We start from the raw sequence: 26,288 nt of genomic DNA on the forward strand, positions 1-26,288 counted from the left end.
GTAGTCCTGGCGACTGTAACCCACCAACAACAACAACCTCCTCCCGTTCCATCATTACCACCTCCTCCTCCACCATCCTCATCCTCATCAACCAGCCCTCAGCCAGGTTTGGATCATCATAACCTCTTGCTTTTTTTACATTCGATTTGCACACTAGGTCAACCTCTCGCGTGGGGGATTCTCTCGATTCAGGGTGACGGAAAATGCGTAAGTTTTTGCCCTGTTAACCGAAGCAAGACTGGGGGGGCGAATGAGCTAGTTGGGTTAGCTTGGATTGCTAAGCTAAGTGGCTAAGAGCTGGCAGGCTAGCGACCATATATAGGTGGGGGTGTTTCTTTGTACAGGCTAGCCATGGCTAACGTTAGCCACATCTCCACAATAGTAAATGGTCTAATGCAGTAGCGTTTGTGTGCATTCTCGGGATTTTCTGACCAAAAGGCACTGCAGATAATGGTTGATTATTTGGTTAGATGAGGGCTCGCATTAAATTAAAACTGGATGGTGTTGTTGACTTGCACTGGTCTATAGTGCTAGCCAAGCCAATTGATGCAAGCAAGCAGAGCTTCAGATGGAGAAGCAGGTGCCTGTTGTGGCTACAGCTAATATTGCCTTGTGTTACAATGGGTGTGTTGGTGTCTCGTTTTTAGCGCTTGTTACGCAAGTAATGAAAGTTTTGGGGGATTCGGTCAGCCTTTTTGATTGAACGATCACGTTCGGGTCAACAATAGAAAGTGGTCTTACAGCAGACGTTAGCCTCCCCATCTGATCCAAGATGTGCGGATAGCCATGTCCATTACTTTCCCTTTTGTCTTATGAAGCAGGACAGCTTGCTAGCTATACCCCCATTCACCGTTTTTATGGCATTACATATTGCCAACATAAGGCATACTTACATGCAGCAGACTGCTCCAAAAACACTCACACCGGGCTGGTTAACTTGTTAGAATACGTAATAATTGATTTAATATCGTATGTATTATGTTATTATTCATTATTGTGATGGCTAAATTATGAAACCGAGTGTTGCTAATGTACTGTATGGTTTTTAACAGCTGCAACACTGGGATTGCCCAGGATACATTTAATTGCCTAAATCTATTTAGTGTTGTTATATTTTCTTATGCATGCGACAGATGCACAAGGCTTTTCTTTCCTCGCAAATTAATTTATACACTAATGCAAAGCTCTAAAGATTTGATATATGGCACCAATTGGTTGAACGTTTGTGAAGCTCATTTCAGTCAGGGAGGAAAATGACATTTCAACCGTGATATTGTTTTTATAGTTGAGCATTCCTGAATCCCATTAATGGAAAATTGGCAATAGATGGATTGATATTGCTGCCTCTTAACTGCATTGAAGAGCCAAAGCCCTCAGGTTTCTTAATGTTGCATCATAATGGTTCTGTGGTCCACTGGGTCTCCTGTGCAGTTGCAGGCTTCTATTCCCATTAGGGGAGAGGAGAGAACAGGTGTGTCTTTAAGAGGTGGTGTAGGGGACAGAGACAGGTGCACAGTGAGCTTTGTGGGAACTCTCAGGCACCTAGAGCCTGGTTTCATCATGAGCTAATCAAGTGCAACAACTATTAAACAAATGAAGAAGCTTCTCTGCCATTATCCAGAGTCCAGACAATGACTTTTTCACTTTTAATTCCTTTTGCAGTAGGATTATTATTGCTCCAATATTAGTTCAGTTTTATAATAAGCCCTTTACATTTTTCAGCAAATTAAACTCTGGCTTGCATACATCTCTGAAAGGCTTTGAAAGCGTGTGTGTGTGTGTGTGTGCGCACACACTCGTGTGTGCATTGCAATGGCATAACCTAAATTAACAAGACATACTAGTATTTCACTATGCAGAGCAGGAAGGTGTCGACTTGAGTTTGCTGTATGTAGAGAGAGAGTTATTTAAATTTAATATTCAAGATTCGCCTTTCTGTCGTGAGTTGTATAGCCTCGGTACCCAGGCGTTTTTTTGTTTTGTTATGAGTTGCAGCCACAGGTCTAGCTTAGGTTCTCTGTTTGGGTCTTAAGACCATTGGTTAGAGGTGGATTATGTAGTGCGATAAAGGGTAGTTCCCTAAATCATTTGGAATTATAAATTAGGCCTGTGCTGCTGGCAGCTGTGCTTTCTGAAGCAACCATTTACACACAGCCTAATAAAAAAACTGTCACTGCCCACATGCTTTCTTTTTGTGCACACTGCAGAGCACATCGAAATAGGGCTTCAACTATTGATTATCTTAGAGATTATTATATTGATCACTTCATTGATTAATTGAGAAGTGTTTTTTAAATGTTGTGTTTTTTAAATAATATATAATAATACCAATCAATGAATCAACAGACTTTGTTTTCCTCTTTCTAACTGAAATGATCATGTCATGCAAAAATATTACCACAAGCATCGCAACACGTTCCAATATGATTAAAATCAATATTTTTTTAAATAATCGATTAAATATATTTGAGTTACTGTTACACCCCTAGAGTACATAGGAAAATTGTTTATAATATGGACAACCTGTTTGTGTGTTTCATCTGTACCCCCCCACACACACACACACACACACACACACACACACACACACACTGCAGGATGTTAGGAACTGCTAGTTATCAGCTCAGGTTACCACTTACCTGAGGTCAGGTAGTTCAGAAATAGTACCACACCACCTGCTCCCAGGATCCTGTTCCATTTCCAATCACTTAAAAGAGAGGCAGGCTGATTAATTAAATTATTCATTCATCCATTTTCATGGCTTAGTTGGCAGAAAACAACATGCTTGGTTAGTTTATGAGCTTCATCCTGCCAGCCATGATGTGTATTGTTGATGAAATGGGACACCTCAAGGTGTACGCGTGTTGAGTAAAACCTTGCATACCTCACGTGTGCTTAAGGCCCAATACAACTACTGTGGTAGAATTGTTGTGCAGTGATGCTATATAGTCATTAGGGGCCGTTCACGGTAGGGCCAGACTGATATATCGGTCGGTCCCAGACATTGATAATAAGTCTCTCCAAAAATCGGGATTGGCATTGGACCCAAAAATCTGGCATTGTTCGGGCTCTAGTCTAGGGATGGGACGATAATTACATGTCACCGTTATTGTGGCAAAAATAATTGTGATTTAATGATTTTATCACGATAAATGATAATAACGATTATCGTCCCATCCTTACTCTAGTCCACAGTCCACACCAAGTACTATAACGATAACTATATTATTCACCACTGTTATTATAGTTGCGGTGTGGATGCTATCCGCTTGAGTTAGCATGATTTTTTAAACTATTTGTATTGTTATAATTATAGTGCTTGATGAACATAAAATAGTGACTTTGAGAGCTGTGTCTCCGTACAATGTAATCAATGAGGAGACATCATCAGAAGGTAACTACATAACCCAAACCTCTACCAATGTGTCCTTGTGCTTTAATGCTTAATCTATGCTTTTGTCATGTGTTACGTGCCAAAAATAGTAGATGTACAAGCTCACCATGTGTTTCAATGTGACACATTGTGATCTTGTGATATTATATGTGATATTGTGATGCAAACGACACTGGCACGCAACAAAGTATAATTCACGCTTTACTACATTTCTCTTTCCAGTATAACTGTACTGGCATTGGAGATAATTGTTACAATACTCTGTGGAGGAGAGCTATTCTTGGATTTTTCAATCATGTACTCACGAGGCTAGTGAGTGTTTTGTTGTTGTTTTTTTCTACATAAAAAGCAACATATCTTGCTTTTCTCACACTCTAAAATACATCTCCCCTCTGGGTTTCCTTCTTTACGAAGTAAAATCCAGTGTTAATTTAACTGTAAAATTGGACATCCATTTGCCACTGCACCTGGTCATACTTCGGTCTTGTTTATATAAAAAAAATAAAAAGTAATTATGTTTACCCAGCATCTATGTTGCTCGTAAATTTGACAATCCAGGAATTCATGTTGGTTTGTTCTGCTTTCTCGCTAATTTTAATTTGCTTTGGTTGTGTCAACCAAATACCTAAATGAGATATTAATAAGGTCCAATCGTCACCAAAAAGTGATTGAGGAGAGGAAATGCAAGGCAAAATGTTGCCCTCTCTCTGGCTTTTGTTCCTCTGTGTCTCTGAGCATTTGTTCAGTGGAGCACCGTGTTTAAGTGGGCCACAAGGGAGTGCCGAGTGCCTCAGTGGTTGTGTGTTTTGGGGCGGGGAGGGGTGGGGTGGGGGGTATGTTATGATGCAGTGGCTTATTTTTGTATACCCAGGAAGTCACTCTTTTCTTCCATTGGACCTGGGTTCATGGATTAAGTTGGTTCTGATGAAGCCATGCACTTAACCACTTTCAATTTGGCGTTCCTATGTTGGGCATGTCATCATTATGAAAATAAATTCAAATCAAAACTTTTGAAAATAGCAAATATTAGCTCTACAAACTCTGCAAGTATATAGTACTTAAGTGGTTAAAGCTGTCAAACCAGGTAGAATAAGAAAGTGTCCAGACAGACACCACAGTCTCCTGTTCTCTGTTCATTTTTATCATAAGAATATGGTAAGGCAGCCCATCCACTAATTATTTTCTGGGATTGTAATTTATGGAAATTAGAAAACACAAATAAATTGGAGTAATGAATATCAGTGCTTGTATTTCCTGATTATGCTGCTGTCCTGCACATTAAGATGCCTTTGCAACCAGAGTGATCAGACATGTCTTTGTAGTCTGACTCTGATTTTAAGGGGTTATGCAGGCTAGGTCTGTTTGGAATGAGAGAACTGGGTTCAACAAAACATCTTTATGATATTGAAGATTAAGATAGGAGGCAGGCTGTCCCTGGTGAGATTCAGAGCTGTTATGAGACCCAGGTTAATTAACCAAGAGAGGTTTGGTCATGGAAACTGCGATGGGGAGGGGAGGGGACACTTAACTTTGCGGAGAAGGAGAGGTAGGTGCGGGGGTTATGCATTATTAGCTCAAAACATCATTCTTATAGCATCATAGCTGATGTCTCAAAATGAAATCACTGATAGATAACACAGCCTGCTGAGGTGCAAAGTAAACAAGCTAAGGTAATTTTGTAGTAACAAGAAGTTTTTACATAATGTTGGCAATTACCGTCATAAATAAAAGACACAAATGAATGTGAAAACATTGCATGTGAGCTTAAAATAAAATTCAGATGACTATTCATCTAAAAGGGGTGACTTTGGCAGAGTGAACCGAAAAAAAGAGAAGCTATTTGGGGTTTGAGGTTAAATATTAACTTGTTTTATAGCTGTGAACATGGAAACAAGAGCGTGTGCCACTGATGCATAAGGCTCTCAGTACATTGAGTACCAAGGCAGAAATGCGTGCTGGGATAGCATTACTCTATAGCAGCTTTAGTGACATTGAGTTGGGGAAAGCAGACAAGTCTTTGAGGAAACACCATGTTGTTTATTATAGCAGCATTATGTGTTCATTGAGGCATTACGGCTGTTTCCTGTCTTGACCTAACCAAATCATAGAGGCTATTAATTATGACTCTGTATTCCCCATAGAATAATTAAAGAGGTTTTGTAAAAGAACTGCATCACTCCCAAACAAAGAAAACAAGTGGTGCTTCCAGGTCACCTACTGTATACACGATCAGTTTCAAACATCAGCTGTAAAGATACAATCAAATCGATACAGAGACTCTGCTTTTGAAAGCTCAATTTGGCCTACAGTATATTGATTGTCTTTTGATATATTGGAGCATCCATAACATAATCTCATTAGAATTAAAATGTAGGTGGACAGGCAGGAAACTTGTACTGTATAGTATGTTCATGAATAATTACCTCATATGGGGGGGTAAAAATATATATTTTAAAAAACTAATAAACGGGTAAAAAAAGAATGTATATGTAGTACAGTCAGAAGAATATAAAACGCATCCAGGTGCTGTTGATGTCTAATAGGAAAGATGAGCACATCTCTGGCCTTGCTAAATCACCCATCCACAATACCTTTTGCAACTGAGACAAATGTATACCGCCAAGCACTGGGATATTAGTGAAAAATAAAATGAAACATTCTAAACTTAGACAGTGTACTTTTACCAATAATTGACTTACTGTGTTGTTTCAGGCCATCATTTAACCCATTAAGACCGGGAGAAGCATCTGTGTAATTTTTTGATTTGAGCTAAAAAGCATTATTTTACACTATAGCTATTCAAAGATAGCAGATGAGCTTGTAGATCTGCGAGAAATCGTAAAAATGTGTGCAAATCTTTGAATATATATTTTTTCCATTTGTAACTCAAATCTTTGCTTCTGGGGGGGTCCCTGGAACAAAATGTTTTGAGATGGGGGTCCGTTGCCAAATACATATCATTTTGGGGGTCCTTGACATGAAAAAGTTTGAGAACCACTGAACATAGGTTTTTTTCAAAGAACTGTTAGGATTTAGAAGACATTTTGCAGAATCGGCCTCAGGTCTAAATGGGTTAAAGCTAGTGTATTTTCTTTGTCATTCAGGCGCCATGCAGACACCTGAGGCAGGCGCTGACTCCACCTCCACTGTCCCCCTCCAGACCACTGTGCCTGTCCAGTCTACTGGCTCCACCCAGCAGGTGCCTGTGCAGCAGCAGGTAGTGTGTGTGTGTGTGTGTGTGTGTGCATAAATGTATTTTATTTCATGTGTTAGCAGTTTTGTGTGCCGTCCAAACTTGAATACTAGTTGGGGCTGGGTGATATGACTTCAGATCAATATCACGGTTAAACTTTTCACAAGTTCACAACACAGTGCAAACCTTTTTCTCGATTATTCGATTAATTAACCTACATGAGCAAGATCAAGGTTCAAGGTTGTACATTATTTGTCACATCTTGTGCACAGGTACATAAGAATAAACCTTTTTTTTCTTTTATTAAGATTAAGTCGCTTGCTGGTTCTAAATATCGGTTTTGATATATTTTTGGTTAATTGCCCAACCCTAATACTAGTTCTTAATGAATTGAATACACAGGACCACAATGGAAACGAGCCCCTAGGGCTTTTTGTGTTATCCTTTTAAACAATCATTGTAAACCGTACCTCTGTACAGTTTGCAAACTGTTAATAAAGTATTTAATCAATCAATCAATCAATCAATGCTTTCCCTTTAGCAGACCCAGACTGTTCAACAGGTTCAGCATGTGTACCCAACACAAGTGCAGTATGTGGAGGAGAACAGTGGCGTCTACACCAACGGCACTATGTGAGTCAGTCTGTTAGCCTAGCTAGGCTCTCTGGACCACACTGTTATCACAATGTCTCTCTTTTCTAAACATCATTTTGTACCCTTCATGCCTCCCACACATGACAGAGGTGGGAGTGGGTCGAGGGATTTGGGGTTTGTGTGTGTGGTTGTGCTCGGTCACCTGAAGATGATCAGTCATCTGAGGATGATCAGAAGTATCTGTTAAGTGCTGCTAAGTCGCAAGCTGTGCCTGGCCTCCTCTCCTGGGAGTGGGGAATGGAGCTACATACACACACACCACTGACAAACTATGTTTGTCCCAGTGAGAGAGAGAGAGAGAGAGAGAGAGAGACACACACACACACACACACACACACACACACACACACACACACACACACACACACACACACACACACACACACACACACACACACACACACACACACACACACACACACACACACACACACACACACACACACACACACACTATCTGACCTCAGCCGCAGGTAGAAAGGTTCATGAAGGGGCACTGCCAGACAAAACTGGATGGCTGAGAGCCGGGACATACAAACCTCACACACATTTAAACAACATGCTCATAGGCAACTAAAACAGTGGTGCATTGTTGAAATGGTCCAAATGGACCGTATGTGGTAATCCTTACCCATTGTGTACTAAACAGGTTTAAAAACAACTAGCAGTTTTTTGTAATGTTATGATTTATTGGAATTATAAATATTTAATTTAATATTTAGATCATTTCCCACAATATACTTTTGTAATTTACATTACATTACACTTAATTTATAATTTACACCTGATTAAAAGAAAATACTTGAAAAAAGTTGCATACGGTCACTTCAGAAGTACGCATGGACACGGATGTACACATGGGCACAGCTTAAAATGACCTTTGCCCCAGGAAATCATTGAACCATGGAAAACAAAAGAGAGTAAACTGCACCTATAACCCCAGGGAAATTAAATGCACACACACAAAGTCCTCTTTTATGTGGGCCTGCTTGTCTGCTGTAAATGGAAAATGTAGCGACAGTATCTACTGTAGCTTTCGAGATACGTAGAATAGTCCAGATCACAGTGGGCACTGCAGGATGTGGTTAAGAGATGGCTGGGATACCCGACCTGTCACTTGAGTTCCCTCTGGAAAGTCCCCGTAGTGAGGAATCCCAGAGTGGAGAGTACTTGGACAGGTAAAGGTATGGCAGGGTTACGTCACATTGGCGCACATCTAACAAAACGTTTCTTGGGAAATAAAAGCGACTTATAAGCCACTCACCAATGTCACCATCATGACTAAAAGACTCATTCCTGTCTTTGAAAACCTGTTATTTTTTGAATGCACAGTTGACGGCGTCTTACAATAAAGCACAAGCAGGAACGGTCAAATTTGAAACACAATTTCATGTCTTTCATTGAAAACACATGGGTGCGGATATTGAATTAATTACTCAATGCCATGCCAAAATGTCACAAAAGGAGCGCAGTACACGGCTCTCTGCAGTTTAGAGGATGTGCTCTGCCATGCCTACAGTAAGGCAAGGCAAGTTTATTTGTATAGCACATTCCAACAAGTGCTTTACATAAAACATTAAGCTTTAAAACATGAAGACACAGCACAACATAACAAGCAGGAAATACTAGTACTTCCGTCTAGTCTGATATACTGTACATTGTAATGAATTCCCACATCTAAGTAAGCTTTTATGAATATGTATTTGATAGTTAAACCTTTAAACCAATTTTAAGATTTAAGAGGCAGAAAACAACAAAAATGCATAGTGTTAATTCAGCAAGTCTAGCCTATATTTAAGATGTGTAGAAAGTTGTTGCCGTGTCTCATTTCATTTTCCGTTGCTGGGAACATTGCCCAGCTATGTTGGCCAGTCTATTATGGCCTTAATACAGACACCACAGGTGACTTGCATTGTCATGGAAACTATACGTTCACTAACGGCAAAAACCTGCATTCCAAGAGGCCAGAAAATAGCACAGCTAATTTGCACAAAGTAGCAATCAAAGTGCCATTTAAACTCGACAAGTCAAGTAGAGCCCGACTGATGCCGGAGTCGTAGACCACAGATTATTAATATTTTGTATTAAAAATGTAATAAATATTGTGCAAAATCTTGAAATCAGTCAAGCAAAGAAATCTATAAAAATAAACAAATACCTTTTTGATAGATAAAAAATTATCACAAACTGATTTTTTTATTTATTTAACCACTATTCAACCTATTCAAAATGTTTTGCAAAAGAACCAATCTACAGGCTCACAACATGCATTGTGAGAGTGTAGATCTGTAATTCGTTCAAAGAATTGCATATAATGACTTGATGAATTTTGTAGCTGACTTTAACAATAGCTAGGGGAACCGGTATGGTGGTCATCGCCACGGGGTGTCGGTAAGAAGTTAAGAACACATGAGATGAATAGTCCTAGTTAGGATGCTGTTAGGGTGGGGGTAGATGTGTGTGTGTGTGGTCTAAATGCGAAAAAACTAATAATGGCAATGGAAAATAAGTGCTTTAGTACACAATGAATCAATTAACAGAATGAATAAAAATCATTAAATGGATAAACAGAACATTCACTACAACCAATGTTACTGTTAGCAAAAAATGCATATTTATGCAGTGTCCACAGAAAACCCTTAATAATCCAACTAAACACAGTAACATAATACAGTCAAAATAGGGACTTCCGGTTGAAAGTGGTACAAAATCAGGACACATCGCATAATCGCAGATACCGACGTCAAATGGAACATTGACACATATGGGCTGTAAAGGCAAGAGGTCCGGGAACATTATCCTAACTTGAGGTCTTTCTTTTGAACAGAAGGACCTACTCGTATTCAGAGCCCCAGCTGTACAGCCAGAACAGCGGGGGAAGCTACTTCGACACACAGGGTAGCTCGTCACAGGTGTCCACTGTGGTGACATCTCATGGCATGACCAATAATGGAGGAGGGGGCAACGGAGGCATGGGCATGGGCCTGGTGGCGGGGCAGGTAATCAGCAGCAGCTACCTAGGCCTGTCACAATTATTACATAATCGCCTAATCGCAATGAATTGAGATAATCACAATTATGTTTGCATAATCGTCATAATCGTTTCCATAATGATAAATGTTTATACATTTGCCAATATTTTCAAAAGGTTGCGGGAATAGCAGATCTACAAGCACGCCTCGTTGTGAGCTTGTAGATCGTCTTTCTACTATTTTTATTTTGAAATGATAAAGTTATTCAAGATGTCAGTTATTTCTCATACATGTATATATCTCATAACTACCCTGTGGAATTTTTGCTTACGAAGCTCAAACGAACATAAATTGTATTTATTATGTTCTGATGTTCAATGCCAAAGACAATTAAATTGTTAATCGCAATTATTTGTATAACAATTAATCGTCAAATAAAATATTATCGTGATGACCCTAGGCCTACCTCATGGACAACTCTGTCCCCCACCCGGCCCCCCAGACCACACGAGCGTCCCCGGCCACTGTGAGTACGGTAAATGCCTTTCTGCCTTATTCTCTTTCACCTCATTGACATCATTTACTATTTGTTCATTATAGGCGTGCAACAGTTAATTGAACTAATCAGTTTTATTATTTTAATAAAATAATTTGTAAATGATGAGGTCCCAGAATATCAGGGATATGGTGATCCGGTGAGTTGGCGGGGAGTATAAAAGGCGCAGCGTTGAATAACAGCATTCAATAAAAATGTATTATCATTTATTTCAGTCTCGAGAGTGTGCTAATAATCTTTGACAAACATTTAGGGTGATTTAATCGATTATAAAAATAGAAACATATTTGAAAATGTATAATTTTTTTGCTGGTGAAAGTCTGCTTTTATAACAGTTTCTCTCCTTTATTGCTAAGATTTTCCTGTAAAATTAGCATTATTTTGTTGAAATCAAAGAGGGTATCGTTCTGCTATGCTTGGGTTTAGCTGTGCTTGCTTTGGGGTCTGTCCTAGATTGTGCTTATTTTTTCTAGTGGTTAGCAGTGATGTATTTCTACAGCAACTGCTTATTTTTATTTTTCTTCCTTTTGTTTTCGTTTCCCTCTTTTTCCATTTTGTTATCCTTTGCTTGGTCTATCAGATTGAAATGGCGATTGAGACGCTCCAAAAGTCGGAGGGTTTATCCGGTCAGAGAAGCTCGCTGCTCAACAGCCATGTAAGTCGCCATATGAGTGCTTCACCTTGCCTTGTCTTAACCTTGCTAAGCTTGCTATCTCCTTGTCTCACCTCGATGTCCTTCTTTTAGCTTTTATGGTTCCTGCTGCATTTTTTCTCCCTTTGTTTAAATCACTGTTATTATTTGTTGAAATGTGTTGCTGTTCTAGGAGGGGTGCTTCTTTTGGGCTGCAGAAGATAGCAAAAGGGCTATTGGATTTGGGGTAGAATGGATTAACCACATATTAGGCGAACATTCGGTGAAAATAGCAGGTCTCACAACAGTCTGTGAGCTTGTAGATTGGCTATTATGCAGCAGGGAAAGAGGAGGGGGACAAATAAAGACCCCTGGTGAACCTCCAGTCAATTAAGTATATAGGATTTAACCACTTGAACCCCAGCATCCCTATTCTGGGGGGGAACATTCGCCCAAAATAGCAGGTCTACAAGCTCACAATGTGGCTATTTTTGGCAAAGAGATTTGGTGTAGAAGACAGACAAAAGCGGTCCAAGTATAGTTGTAACTCGGGTCCGCTTCACTAAGACTAGAGGGTTTAAGTAGTTAATAATCTCTTACAGCTTCAGTGGCTGCTGGACAACTACGAGACAGCTGAGGGAGTGAGTCTGCCACGGTCCACTCTGTACTGCCACTACCTGCGCCACTGCCAGGAGCAGAAACTAGACCCTGTCAACGCAGCCTCCTTCGGTAAACTCATCCGTTCCATCTTCATGGGGCTCCGTACACGCCGCCTTGGCACAAGGTAATAGACACACCTAAACATCTGTTCTGTAAAAAGTTGTTTTCATCTGTTCTTCTCTTCTATCCCTTCTCCTATTGATGCAATCTTCCCATCCTTGTGATATTTTTTCTTTTACACAGCTCACATTTCTGTTTACCCCAGCTGTTAGATAGATACTGTAGATAGACTTTTATTGAAATCAAGTTGTCATGGCATGACGTGCCGCAGTTACAGACGGATACAGGAGGAAAAAAACAATTAAGAATTAAAAGAAATAGAGTAAAGAGGTAGTTGTGTTAGATGTGGGGTGAGTGTCTGTGGAGGATAATGTCATCTTATAGTGAGATCTCACCTCTGCCTGTGCCTGCAGAGGGAACTCCAAATACCATTATTATGGTATCCGGGTGAAACCAGACTCCCCTCTCAGCAGACTACAGGAGGACATCCAGTACATGGCCCTCAGACAGCAACCTGTTCAGCAGAAACAAAGGTACGCATAAAACACACACACACACACACACACACACACACACACACACACACACACACACACACACACACACACACACAGACACAGACACACACACACAGACACAGACACAGACACAGACACAGACACACACACACACAGACACAGAGAGAGTAATCCAGACAAAATTCTCAGTGTTCATTTAAACTCTCTGAGTCTTCAAACATGTGTACACTCTCAGAGTTACAGACCCGTGTAAGGGTCCACATTTGATTCCTAAATATCAATCATTTAGCTGGGGACCCCCTCAACAACCCTGGGGGTGCCCCCCCCCGGACGCCCACGTTGAGAAGCGGTGTACTAAGAGTGTGGGTGGTGTGGTTTCAGGTTCAAACCGGTGCAGAAGGTCCTCCCCAGTGGCTCTGGGGAGAACTACTCAGGTGAAGGCCAGAATCCTTCCAGCGCAGCGGAACAGGTCATTATCGCACAGAGCCAGCACCACCAGCAGTTCCTAGGTCAGTAGCTTTTCTCTTTTTCTGTGTGTACCAGACTCTCATGCTTCCCGTTTGTCTTTCTGTTCTCCATTTTGACAGAGACCCCTCTGTATATGTCTTTGACTTTGTAATAAAGGTTAATGAGTTTTTATTAGAGCCAATCAATTTGAAAAACTTTAAGGTTTACTTTGTGCTGTACCCGACCCGTTATCAGAGTAACTGGCGGCCAGTCTATGACGTCAGTCCTCTGTGAGGCCAGTAACCCTAACACTTTAAGAGTTAAGCCATGTAGCATGATGTCAATCATCTCATAAACTGCGGATAGACAGACTTGTGGAATTTGTAGATGTTGACATCTCTTTGTAAGATCTGTCGCACTTAACACATCCACCGCCAGAGGTTAATCTCATAATGTACTCACCAGTGCCAAGGTGTTTTTGTTGTTTTTTTGTTTTTTTCATGTCGCCATAGATCTTGTTAAAATCCTTAAGATTGAGCCGTGAACGGTCTGTTTACATCCGCGAGATCTCCCTGTATCTCCCAGTGAAGATCGCGTGTCAAACGGGGCATCCATGTTTGAGTTAGAGCGGATTACGTTAAACAGTGAAATGCGAGGAGAAAAAACTACAGGAAGAGAATTGAGTTTCAGTTTCGTCTGTAGAATGGGAGCGGGCGTGATCGTCGAAACCGGATCCCAAATAATTCTATTTCCTGTCATCAAACCGGAAACGGAAGTGGATCAAAAAAATTCCGAAAGTGCACCCGGACCGCGCATGCGCGAAAAGACCGCAGCCCGTAGGACTACGGGCTCGGCGCTTAACCGTTGGATTTAACGGCCCGTAGAACTACGGGCCCGGCGGTAAAGGTGTTAATGGGTGTCCCTTAGATTATCCTCCGTTACTAGGTTACTAGATGTACTATATGAGTAGGTAGTTGTGCATATACTGCATTTGGCAAGATCGAAGGTTCAGTTAATTTATTTATTTATATATTGTTACTGTAAAGGGCTGTGCACATGTAGACACATGTGTAGGATGAAATATCTATTTGCAATAAAAGAGCACTGTCCGCAAAATTAGATTCATCAGGTACATCAAGATAAATGCTGTCCGTGTGTTTAATGTAGGGATTTTCCTGTATTGTAGCCTAAACACGCAGCTATCCTGCTTTTAACACCTTTACCGCCGGGCCCGTAGTTCTACGGGCCGTTAAATCCAACGGTTAAGCGCCGAGCCCGTAGTCCTACGGGCTGCGGTCTTTTCGCGCATGCGCGGTCCGGGTGCACTTTCGGAATTTTTTTGATCCACTTCCGTTTCCGGTTTGATGACAGGAAATAGAATTATTTGGGATCCGGTTTCGACGATCACGCCCGCTCCCATTCTACAGACGAAACTGAAACTCAATTCTCTTCCTGTAGTTTTTTCTCCTCGCATTTCACTGTTTAACGTAATCCGCTCTAACTACAGTCATGGAAGTCCGTTTGACATGCGGTCTTCACTGGGAGATACAGGGAGATCTCGCGGATGTAAACAGACCGTTCACGGCTCAATCTTAAGGATTTTAACAAGATCTATGGCGACATGAAAAAAACAAAAAAACAACAAAAACACCTTGGCACTGGTGAGTACATTATGAGATTAACCTCTGGCGGTGGATGTGTTAAGGGGTAAACAAAAAAGATGTTAGCTGGTTAAAAGTAATAACAAATTCTGCCCTAATTCTACAACAAAAAAAAAAAGTGAAAACTAAATGACCACCAGAGTAGAAACGCTAGATTCTCTGATGTAAAATTTACCTGGCAGTAAATATCCTGGCAGAATAATTCTGCCCTATCTGGAGCTTTGTCATGGCTTTTTGGTTAAGAATTGTCTATTACAGTGCTCATGGCAATATAAAGTATAGACTATATGTATTTCTGGCTGTGGTTGTCTGCTTGAGAGAGTGGTTGTGTTGGCCATGCTCTAAATAAGGGAATTTCTGGATCATCACAGTCTCATTCTTTATTTCTATATTTTGCTTCACTACAGTATGTCTATGCTGCTGTGTTTGTTTCATCTGACTTGGATTTTATGAACCATCAATCATTGCACTAATACCAGGAAATATTGAGGAGGACTGTGTCACCATGACTGACTGGATCAATAGAGGTCATTTTACCCTGAGCTCACACATCAACAGGATAAAACCCAGACTGGTTTCATCCAAACGCTCATGGACTTATGAGAAAAGACCAACGTGTTGTTTCTAAAGACTTACTGATAAATAATACTTGTCTGAAAAATAATCTCAGAAATACTCTGGCTGGACTGAAAGCAGATTGAACTCTATATGACCCTATGGAAAGTAGTCAGACAAAAGGAGAAAAACCAGGATCAATAGTGGTTAGATTTCTGTGATGTAAGGACAGATTCTTTTTTTATGTCCTTGAGAAAGACTTCAGAAACTCTCTCCAGCTGAAATTGAAGCGATTGAAATTGAAGCCACCAATGAGAGAGAGTGACCGTGGTCATATAAGAGCCAATCTAATTATTTAAGCAAGTGGATTGCCAGCAGTACTCACTATAACGGTGGACACTCTCAACCACAAATTTCCTTTTGGTGATGCTTAAGCCTTATTTCCATGTCATTAATTTGAAAAGAAGCTTAACTGTTCTACAAACCTCCACTCCAAACATTTAAATGCTAAAAGCTAAAACTTAGTTCATCTTTAGTATTACCGGCTGTCCATTAATCATGAATTCTCCTATTATGTCTTGTTACTATGTCTTGTTGAAAAGTAGAAAATGAGTTGGTGAAAAATTACTGTATTTGTTACACTATGATTTCAAGTTGTAATTATCTTCTTACGATTAATTCTATCAATTACTTTTTCACTTCATTGAATAACTGAGAAGTAATAAAAATAATAATAATAATTTAAAAGTATATATATCTCTCAATGAATAAACAGAAAACAATTCTAATAGATTTTTTATAATTGACTAAATCAATTAATCTGATTAACCACTTAAGCACTATTTTATACTTTGTTGTACAACGGTGCATTAAAAAATAGCCCATCTACAACCTCACACGTTGTGAGTTTGTAGATCAGCTATTTTGCAAATATATTTCGCTATTTCTGCTTTGATAATATGCATTACGCTTTCCTCTAAATATGCAGGAGTTTTAAGATGAATCTCATTGTTACCCCTCAACAGATGCATCACGAGCGCTGCCTGACTTTGTGGAGCTGGATCTGGGAGAGGGCAAAGCAGACAGCATCAGCCCAGAGGACGTGAAAGCCCTTCAGTGTCTTTACAGAGAGCACTGTGAGGTTAGAGAACCACTTACTTTACCATGTAACAGTACCTCCACAGGAATTGTTGTGGTTTGTTGACACAGAGCCTATAGGACACTTCATAACTTAACATGGCGTCCACAGGCTATTGGGATATCATCGGTATCCTGAGTGAATAATAATGAGCACGTGCTCATCGGAGAACAGTTCCAGACTAAAACTATAGGACGCAGACGGTACATTATATTGACCATCCCAGATAATTATTCTGGAGAAAGGGAGGCAACATGAAATCAATCTTGTGTACCTGTAAGCGTCCACGTTTGCCTGCTTGCTTTGACCATGATTCAGGCTTAAGAGTACAGGGTTAACAGGCAGTTCTCATTGCTGGTGAGGGTGACATAGATCTAGGATGGGTGATTTATTAGGGTGATGTCTGATGGCAAGAAGCTAATCGGGTACCAAAGAGTCCTGGACCTGTTCTTGATTGAGCTGCATTGTCTCCACGAAGAGGAGAAACATGATGTTAAATCGGTGGTGTGAGGGGGCTACCAGGCATGCCATCTTCAATCTGGAATCCTCCAGTTCCTTCATTGAAGACAGCTAACAGCCATTCACCCTGAGCAGTGAGAAAAACACATTAAATCTTATCCTTGGATTGGAAGGGATCAGCGGAGAATCGGACTGAAGGACATTGCGCTTCCTTGTTGGCTATAGGAAAACATCCTGTTCAGGCATCTTGAATAAAACAGTGGATGTTGTTGACAACTCCAGGGTTTGATGAATAGGAGGGCTTTTGTCAATGTCAATTGGGCAGGTCTATTGGGCTCCAATCCAGGCTATTGGTGGAACACCATGACATGACGCTGCCCTTATGGGTCCATTAGATTCTCTCAGAGTTAAATGGTCTGCAATTCATACCAAATTGGGGATCATTTAAATAAAAAAAAGAAAAGAGAACCACTGCACTATTGCATCATTTTAGTTTGCGCAGAGTCCAGTCCATTTAGGCTATGTCTAGACTATGATTTGGCCTTTAGGCTATAACATTGTAACATCATGTTTGTCCTAGTGATGACAACATGCCTCATTACTTTTAGCTGTTTACACTGTCCAAAGATTTGTCTCCATACAGTCTGTCCCTCTGGTTGCACCGTAATGATGTAATGACAGTCCTTTATTATATCCCTGCCCCTCAATGTCCCATGACGTTTCATACCCAGACTCGACCCCAAAACAATGTCATGACCCCAGCCCCAGACAAACAGAATGATTGGAGGTAGGGCGTACCTCCTGGCAGAGATTTGTAACTTGGGATAAACAAATTGGGATAAAAACAATTATGAAAGAAAAGAGAAATTAGTCAAATCATCTGGCTGATCTTAGTGGAGCTCATCACTGTTGACATTTTTGTTTCAGGCTATCCTCGACGTGGTTGTCAACCTCCAGTTCAGTCTCATCGAGAAGCTGTGGCAGACATTCTGGCGTTATTCACCCTCTGACTCAGTAGAGGGCACCACCATTGAAGAAAACAGGTCAGCTCCATGGATAACTGGTGGCCATTTATCAAAATTCTTATGACAGTCAGGTTTCTTATTCTGAAAAATATAATACATTCATTTGTGAAATAATATAATCGCTGTCGGGCAAAAACCTTTTATCGCCATATTTCATGGGGGAAAAAATCATGCTCTAGTCTATTTTATACGACCATGTTGCCCAAAAGTTGGGGGGGGGGAATCTGTCTACCATGTATTGTAACATGTTGTGAGCTTGTAGATCTGCGCTATTTCCAAAGTTTCAAAGTTTGCCCAAAATAGGGATGGCAGGCTAAGTTTTTCGGTGAGTTTTATAGTACGGTAAATATTTACCAATGAAAAGTATTAAAAAGAGCTTGTGACCGATTGATCGATTGGGTCTATTTTTCCATTTCTTGAAAAGTAACAGTTTTGTACATCCAAGGTTTCCACCTGACAGCTATGATAATGTATGATAGGCGATGTATGTAACGTTGGTTTCTTGATTGCACAGCAATGTGAGTGAGATTGAAGATCGACTACCCTGCTCACAGCTACTGGAGCTGTGCAGGAACGAGGCTGTGCTAAAATGGATGAGCACATGTGACCATCTGATGTACCAGGCCCTTGTGGAGATCCTCATCCCTGATGTCCTCAGACCCATTCCCAGTAAAGTCTCATTCACACATGGTTCCACATCAATGTTGCTTGTCAAATATTAAAGTTATTATCAGCGAGCGTCACAGTCGTGACAAAGGCCTCTATCTAAGGCTGTGGCGTGTTCCATTTTGAATATGTCTTTGCATTGTTTTGTTCTTATTCACTGTTTTGTATTAGGTGCCTTGACTCAAGCCATCCGCAACTTTGCCAAAAGCCTGGAAGGTTGGCTGAACAATGCCATGAATGCCATTCCACAGAGAATGATTCAGACCAAGGTACACATACTGTACACAACCACAGTGCATCTTTTCTTTTCACCATCGTTTCTGTCTTGAAAGATAATTTCTCTTCCCAAAAGATGAATTTGATGGTAACCGATTAACATTTTGGTTTCTATGCCCCATGCTCAGGTTGCTGCTGTTAGTGCCTTTGCGCAAACACTGCGCAGATACACATCTCTGAACCACCTGGCTCAGGCAGCACGCGCTGTGTTGCAGAACACCTCACAGATCAACCAGATGTTGAGTGACCTCAACCGTGTGGACTTTGCTAATGTCCAGGTCTGAACCTTTCTATAAATCATCTGTCCACTAAGTCTTCCATCTCAAAGGACAGCGTATGTACTGTAGACTATTAGCCCCCACTAGGATGGTGTTGTTGTTTTTTCCTCTAGCACCACCCTTGGGAAAAAATATCGACTTGGGCTAAAGGCTGAATTGCCATTAAACTTGCAGAGCACAATCATGCTTCCCGGAGGACGAACAATACTCATTTTGCTGACACCATGGCCTGTTCTTTAGCGCCACCCGTAAGCCAAAATGTCCCACTTATGCGAGTATTTACAATTTTCAGTACTTTTTTAACTTCTACTCCACTACATCTCAGAGGCAAATATTGTACTTTTACGCCACTATAATTAAACTTTAGCTACTACTTACTTTGTAGATTTTGATTATTATTACAAAACATACATTAATAACCACTTCAGTCCTATATACATTTCGGCCTTTTAAAAATAGCCGATCTACAAGCTCACAATGCGTCTCGACAATGCAACGCATTGTGAGCTTGTAGATCTGCTATTTTCAAAAGATTTGCATACATTTGAAAACTTGTGAAATGGGACATTCTGCAGAATGAGTACTTTCTACTTTTGGTACTTTAGTACATTTTGATACCGATACTTTTTGTACTTTTACTCAAGTATATTTTGAATTCCGGACTTTTACTTGTAACAGAGTACTTCTACATTGCAGTATTGATACTTTTACTTAAGTAAAACATTTTAGTACTTTTTCCACCACTGTATATATCAGCCTCAATCCTTTTTTTTCCAGTTTTGAGCTGTTTTCATTCTCCTCTCCAATGTCAATAGGAGCAAGCATCGTGGGTGTGCCAGTGTGAGGAGGGTGTGGTGCAACGCTTGGAGCAGGACTTCAAGGCCACACTACAACAGCAGAGCTCCCTGGAGCAGTGGGCTGCCTGGTTGGACAACGTGGTCACTCAGGTCCTCAGGCCATATGAACACCGGCCCAGCTTTCCCACTGCAGCTCGACAGTTCCTGCTCAAGTGGTCCTTCTATAGGTCTGCTTTCTGACTGACTGACTGTGCACACGTGACATGTACAATTTTGTGCTTGTGATTAGTTTTTTTGCATAGATCACTGGTTCTCAACGTGGGGTCCGGGGCCCACCAGGGTTCCAGTGGACCCTTATGGGTCTGTAACTCAGAGAGTGTACACTCTCTGAGTTACATTAACATCAAACCGGGAACGCATCTGTGTAACCACTTAATCCATATGTTATACTTTGGCTGTTCAAAAATAGAAGATCTACAAGCTCATAGCACGGCACAGAGTGCCGCGCTACGAGCTTGTAGATCTGCTATTTTTGAAAAATCTGAAATTGAACATTTGTGCAAATCTTTATTTTTTGAAACAACATTTTAACTCAACTCTTTGCTTCTAAAGGTCCCTGGAACAACATTTAAAAAATATATATATATATTATATTCAACGATTTCCACATATTTTCATGGTTTTCCAAAGAAATCTAAAAATGACAGATGCTTTTGGGGCTTATAATGGGTTAATACTTGGGCTTAATGAATTGATACTGACAATTTGACATTGTAGATTGGGGTCCCACAGATATCATATTGTATCATATTGTATCAAACGGGGAGCCTGATGCTTATCCTCTGGCGGTCCTTGAAATTAAAAAAAGAAAGCTAATCACTGGGAATCACTGGCGTAGATGAAGTGAGGTGATGATGTTGTGTTTTTTTTCTCAGCTCCATGGTGATCAGAGACCTGACCCTGCGCAGTGCCGCCAGCTTCGGGTCCTTCCACCTCATCCGCCTGCTGTACGACGAGTACATGTTCTACCTGGTGGAGCATCGCGTGGCTCAGGCCACCGGAGAGACGCCCATTGGAGTCATGGGGGAGGTATGCCTCTGGCATGATGCTCTTTTACGGCGTGGCTCCTATGAGGTGAACCTGTCTAGAAGAGTGTCTGTTTGTTTGTCTGTCTGTGTGTGTGTCTGGAGCTAATCTCGCAAACCACTAGATCGATGAGTGCCAAATATCTTGTGCACACCGGTACCAGTGCTGTAAATCCCCAAATATTGTCTCTATAGTTTCTATCCAGTGTATTAACAGCAATTTCTGGCTTTCAAGTATTAAATGAGATTTTCCTGTTTTCTTTGCAAGACTATTGTTAACGTACAAGAAATGTAATAGCCGTAATGTCAACACCATTTGTTATTTGTTTCTTTTTGTCATCTAGTTTGATAGCCTCAACACCCTGTCTCCGGCTAATCTTGACAAAGGTATGTGGCTGAGTTTAATTGTTTTGTCATGTCAGCTGAGTGCGTGTGCCTTTTTTTTTTCATTTCATTTCATTGCAAAGACAAAGATGGGATGATCTGAGAATGAATTGACCTTGAAGGGAAGAAAAACCGTAGCGTAAAAACCAAGTTCAGACAGTGTTGGAAAAGATGACCACGTTTGAGAATGGCTCTGTGTCAGTGTTCATGTCTATGCATCTTGTATAGATGAGATCAGTGAGATTAGGGTTGTAACTATTGATTATTTTCGTAGTGATTAATTACTCTTTCAATTACTCTTTCAATTAATCAGATAATCAAGAAGTGTGTTTTTTTAAAAGATAGATATTTTTGGGGGATTTTGGGGCTTTATTGGCCAAAAAGAGAGATGGGGAGAGACATGCAGCAAAGATCGTCGGGAACGGGACACAAACCCGCGATGCGCTGTCAGGCTACATTGGAACCTAGGTGCCAAGAAGTGTTTTTATATAATTTATATAGAACAAATCGCTGCGTAGATCTGCTATTTTTTAAACTGCTGCACCCCTAAGTGAGATGGATAAGTGACCTGGACGTGTCCTGTATTGTATAGATGACATCAGTGACCTGGATAGCGACCTGGAGGACGACCTAGAGGAAATCGGAGAGCCTCCTGCCAAACGGGAGAAGACGGAGGTGATCCAGGTGATCCAGATGGTCGCTCCGGAGGAAGTCTCCCATCCTGTGGTGGGGGTGGTCCAACAGAGTGTCCTCCACTCCCTGCCCCAGCCCCCCCAGGACCACGCCGAGCACATCCTGACCCCCTCAGCCGGAACCCCAACCATCCGCCACTGCAGCGCCACAGGCAACACATATGCCTCCGTCTGAGGGTATGGCCAACCCCTCGATGGCCTGTCTTTTCTCTCACTCTCTACATATCGTTCTCTCTGTGTGTCTTAGATATTTCCCTCACTTTCTTGTGCGCTTTGTCTGTCTGCACTGGCGTGGCTGGTCACAGTCTCCTCTGCCTCTTCACCCTCATCTGTGGAGGAGTGTTGAAATAACGATACTTGGGATAAGCTGTGCCGTCAGTATCATCTGACCGCTAAAGCTTCTCCCAAGAGTCTGTGCTCTGTTAAGCTGATTTATACTTGGTTGCGTGGCGCCACACGCAACAAAGTATATCAAGCCCTTTACAATGCAACAGTCAGAGGAGGGAACCTGAGGGAATGGGTGCAATTTGACCCATATGATGCTGTCTGAACAGGCGTATGTCACTGGCTCTATCTATCTATTTATACAAGTGGGTTTTATGTTGATGTTGTCATTTTTAGATGCTCTGTAGTGTAGTAGCCTGAATGTGATGAGATTTTGACTTTTCTTTTTTTTTTTTTTTTTACCGGGCATGGACCAAAAACAAAACAACAAGAGGAAGCTGGCGATGGGAGCCATCTTTGGCCTATACAGCTAGGCTTTCCTGTCCTACAGTGCCGCGTTGCAAGAGCAGAAGGAATGTCAGGGATTTTATGTACCTCGGCTTTATCATAGTGCCTTATCCTAAATGCAGCTGTCCATGTAATCCTGACTGTGTGGTTCAGAGACCACAGGGCCTCTTTGTTATCCCCAGCCACAGTTTTAGCTCCCTGGTAACTTGTGGCTAGATTTGGGCTGGTTCATCAATGTGGAGGCTTTGGGGATACAGGCTCAGAGACGCCTGTTGATCTCTCTGGATCAGTTCTGTTAAGCTTATATAAGGTTAGTGCTTATATTAAAGTGGCTACAGTCAACTTTGTGAAATTTTGATTTTGGTGAGCCCTTGAGTTTCTTAATGTCATTATTTGTTTGTTGCCTTTTTGTTTTCTCTCAAGGCCCAGCCATAGGACAAGTACATTTGTTTACAAAGCTGAGTACAGAAGAGGTCAATTAAAATTGCCATACTTTTTTACTGTATATTCTTTTATTGATGCACTTCCTTTGTGCTGTAAATCAATCGATCTCACATTTCCTGTGAGTTTGTATCTTCATGCAGATGATATTGCGTAGTGAAGGCAAAGTTTCTACATTCCCTAGAACCTAGGGAACCGAGTTGAATGGCGATGGTGTCATTCTCCCATAGCCATTACATCATAAATTTATGAAATACATTCCATTTTTAATGATGATCTGTCAAAGCAAAAATGTTGACTGTAGCTGCTTTAAGCTCCTGAATCATGGTCCTTAGCCTTTCTCTTTCTCTCACTCTGTCAACTTGAGGGCTATTCTTGCATTAGCCTCTGCTATTGGGTGAGGTGTGTTTTTCGCCTGTGTGTTTGTGCACATGGGTGCATGGGTGTGCACATGTACCTGCATGAGTGTGGTGATGTGTGTCTTTTGTTTACGAGCGTGTGCCCTGTGCATGAATGTGTGTTGGAACACATCCATCAATCACCCTACCTCAAACCAGTGGTGCCAGCCCCGTGACTCGTGCAGTGCAGTCACCAAACCTTATTGCACACACCACTGTACTGCATAAATCTCAACATCCCACACACCATACAGGAGATATAATGTACATTGCTTATGTCACCTCATTTCTAATACACATTTTCATTACCGTTTTTAGTCCACACATTATTCATCCCGTGGCTGTTTAATGGTCATCTTTGTACAGTGGACCAAAAGTAGATATTTTCTGATATTCAAAGATAGTGTATATACAATGAGAGACTACATCAATTTGATTCTTTTCACGTGGCTGAATCTGATTGTCTATCTGTGATTGTTTCTTTTGGTAGCTTTTCTGTAATTGCTTTATAGACTGTGAAACAGGAAGGGGACTTTGGGACATGACATCACTGGAGACTAAATCTGTACTTGAACTGTTTATTTAATATTCATTTATGTTGTGGAGAATTTAAAAGATTAATACTTCTCAAATGAGGAACTTTTGTTATTACTGAAATATTGTTTTCTTGTTTCATTTTATGTTTTACATTCTTGAGGAGACGCGTTCTACCAATTCTGCATAGTGTATTTATTTATTGATGGTTAATGAGTCCTACCACTGACAAATAGACAGACTTAATGTACAGACAGACTGGAGAGTTTACAGAAGATTGAGATTATGTTTTAACCACTGAGCCACTTAACCATGGAATATCCGGTCTACAACCTCACGACGCATTGTGAGCTTGTAGATCTGCTATTTTGGAAACATTTACGAAATTGTTCCAATTTTATATTTTTATTTGCGCCTATGATGATCCCAAAATTGGGATGTAAGGGTTAAAGTGGTTAAGGTTTCAAGCCAGAAGGCCTGAAACCATATTGTTTTTCTTTTGTCTATCATTATTATGATTATTTTATATTTCCTCAGCTTTTCACAAATTCTGATAAATGCTAGAGAGACATGAAACTTTCAGGAATTGTAAATCTGATTTGCAAACTCAGACATGCCCAAATCCACTATTTTAAATTAATCTATAATTAAATGTCGAATATTCTAACATTTGAAAGGTGATACAAGTATCTCCTACACCGTAACTGCGATTGAGACGAAACTTGGTATGCATATTCAGGCATATATGCACTACTACAACACAACAACTGGCCCATTAAGCTTTGCCAATAATATGTTCCTGAAATTTAGGATGTTTTGCAAAACACATTTTTAACAGTTTGATTGATATGAAACGTTGTAGAAATGTTAAAGGCTGCTTGATAAGCATGTTTGCAAGAGCAGTACAGTAGTATTGGATTCAGCAAATGCATTAAAGAATTGTTACACATGCTATTGGGCCAGGTGTTACTCGGAATCTCATTTCTGGTGGGCATGGCCTGTGACTTTTTAGCTTGCAACTCAGCGTGTGATTGGACGATCCCTATGAAACCTGCTGAGCTCACCCCGACGCCCTATTTTGAACGTTCAAGCATTTTTCAAGCAAGTTGATCAATTTGAGGCCGAATGGTGACTACTGTATATTAACTAAATGTTCATACTCTAATTGTTTTTATATGTCAGCCAGTGAAAACAGTTGAAACTCAATTCAACGTTCTGAATACTCCATTATGATACAGTAATCAAGAGGATGCCATTTGATAATGGATCCTTTCATAGTTCACGATTCATAAAAGGAAATGTTGTGAATGTTTCTCATTCACTTCCATTGTATGGCATGCTCATCAACTATATTACATTTTCTTTCATTTTTTTTGTATATATATATATATATATATATATATATATATATATATATATATATACACACACACACACATTTTATTTTATATTTTTTGTTTTATAGTGTTATTTTATGAGAAATATGTTCTTTATCAGGCTTGTCATAAATGTCATAAAATGTCGTACACATTTTAATAAATTATTTGCACCATATCCAAGTCACATTTATCCATTAACAGGATGTGCTGTAACTATCCTGTATGATACTAACCTAGGATGAGTGCCTACATAGAAACCTGTCTCCTGAATGTTTGGCAGGTGTGAATTGGTTGTATTATCACAGGTATAACAGTGAGTTATGAAGTGGGCATCTCCATCACGTATTACAAATATGATGTTGAATATGGCATTACAACTACATCCTGCTCGCATACAATGGCTCGGTCACCAATCAAGAAACTACATTGCACCGACAGTTGCAAGCTACAGCTACAGCTGACTATCTGTTCCAAAATGTAGAATCATATTAATCAATGACCATATGACAAATATGATAATGAATGTTTAAACATAACGTCTATAGGGAGCTTACAAAATTTGGTTTAAACCTTTTGACAACCACTTTCTCCACACAAATGAATACTATATGATTGGTTAAAAATACGTTGAAGTCTAATTTGTCAAAATAGGTTTTCTTGCGAATCACTTGCAGACTTTTTGAAGAGGGGTTCTTTAACTCAT

At 40.4% G+C, this 26,288-nt stretch overlaps 1 protein-coding gene across 6 annotated transcripts; it reads left to right on the forward strand.

Moving 5' to 3' along the window:
- Window positions 1-25,594, forward strand: rfx3 (regulatory factor X, 3 (influences HLA class II expression)). Of its 6 annotated transcripts, none has more exons than XM_080419589.1 (18): window positions 1-106; window positions 6,499-6,611; window positions 7,129-7,220; window positions 10,069-10,240; window positions 10,674-10,748; window positions 11,350-11,424; window positions 12,003-12,184; window positions 12,534-12,653; window positions 13,020-13,147; window positions 16,327-16,442; window positions 17,826-17,941; window positions 18,438-18,592; window positions 18,761-18,858; window positions 18,994-19,143; window positions 19,959-20,167; window positions 20,876-21,029; window positions 21,370-21,412; window positions 22,002-25,594. In XM_080419589.1, the coding sequence occupies exons 2-18, from the start codon at window positions 6,504-6,506 to the stop codon at window positions 22,274-22,276; spliced, it is 2,268 nt and encodes a 755-aa protein (XP_080275715.1). In that variant the 5' UTR covers window positions 1-106; window positions 6,499-6,503; the 3' UTR covers window positions 22,277-25,594. The 6 variants fall into 6 exon arrangements, with proteins under 6 accessions (XP_080275715.1, XP_080275717.1, XP_080275716.1 ...); XM_080419591.1 differs by having other exon boundaries at window positions 10,674-10,739; XM_080419590.1 differs by having other exon boundaries at window positions 7,132-7,220.
- The last annotated feature ends 694 nt before the right edge of the window (window positions 25,595-26,288 follow it).

This window comes from Gymnoscopelus braueri (genome assembly GCF_963280865.1).
Source record: "Gymnoscopelus braueri genome assembly, chromosome: 22".
In the NCBI taxonomy this organism is placed as follows: domain Eukaryota; kingdom Metazoa; phylum Chordata; class Actinopteri; order Myctophiformes; family Myctophidae; genus Gymnoscopelus; species Gymnoscopelus braueri.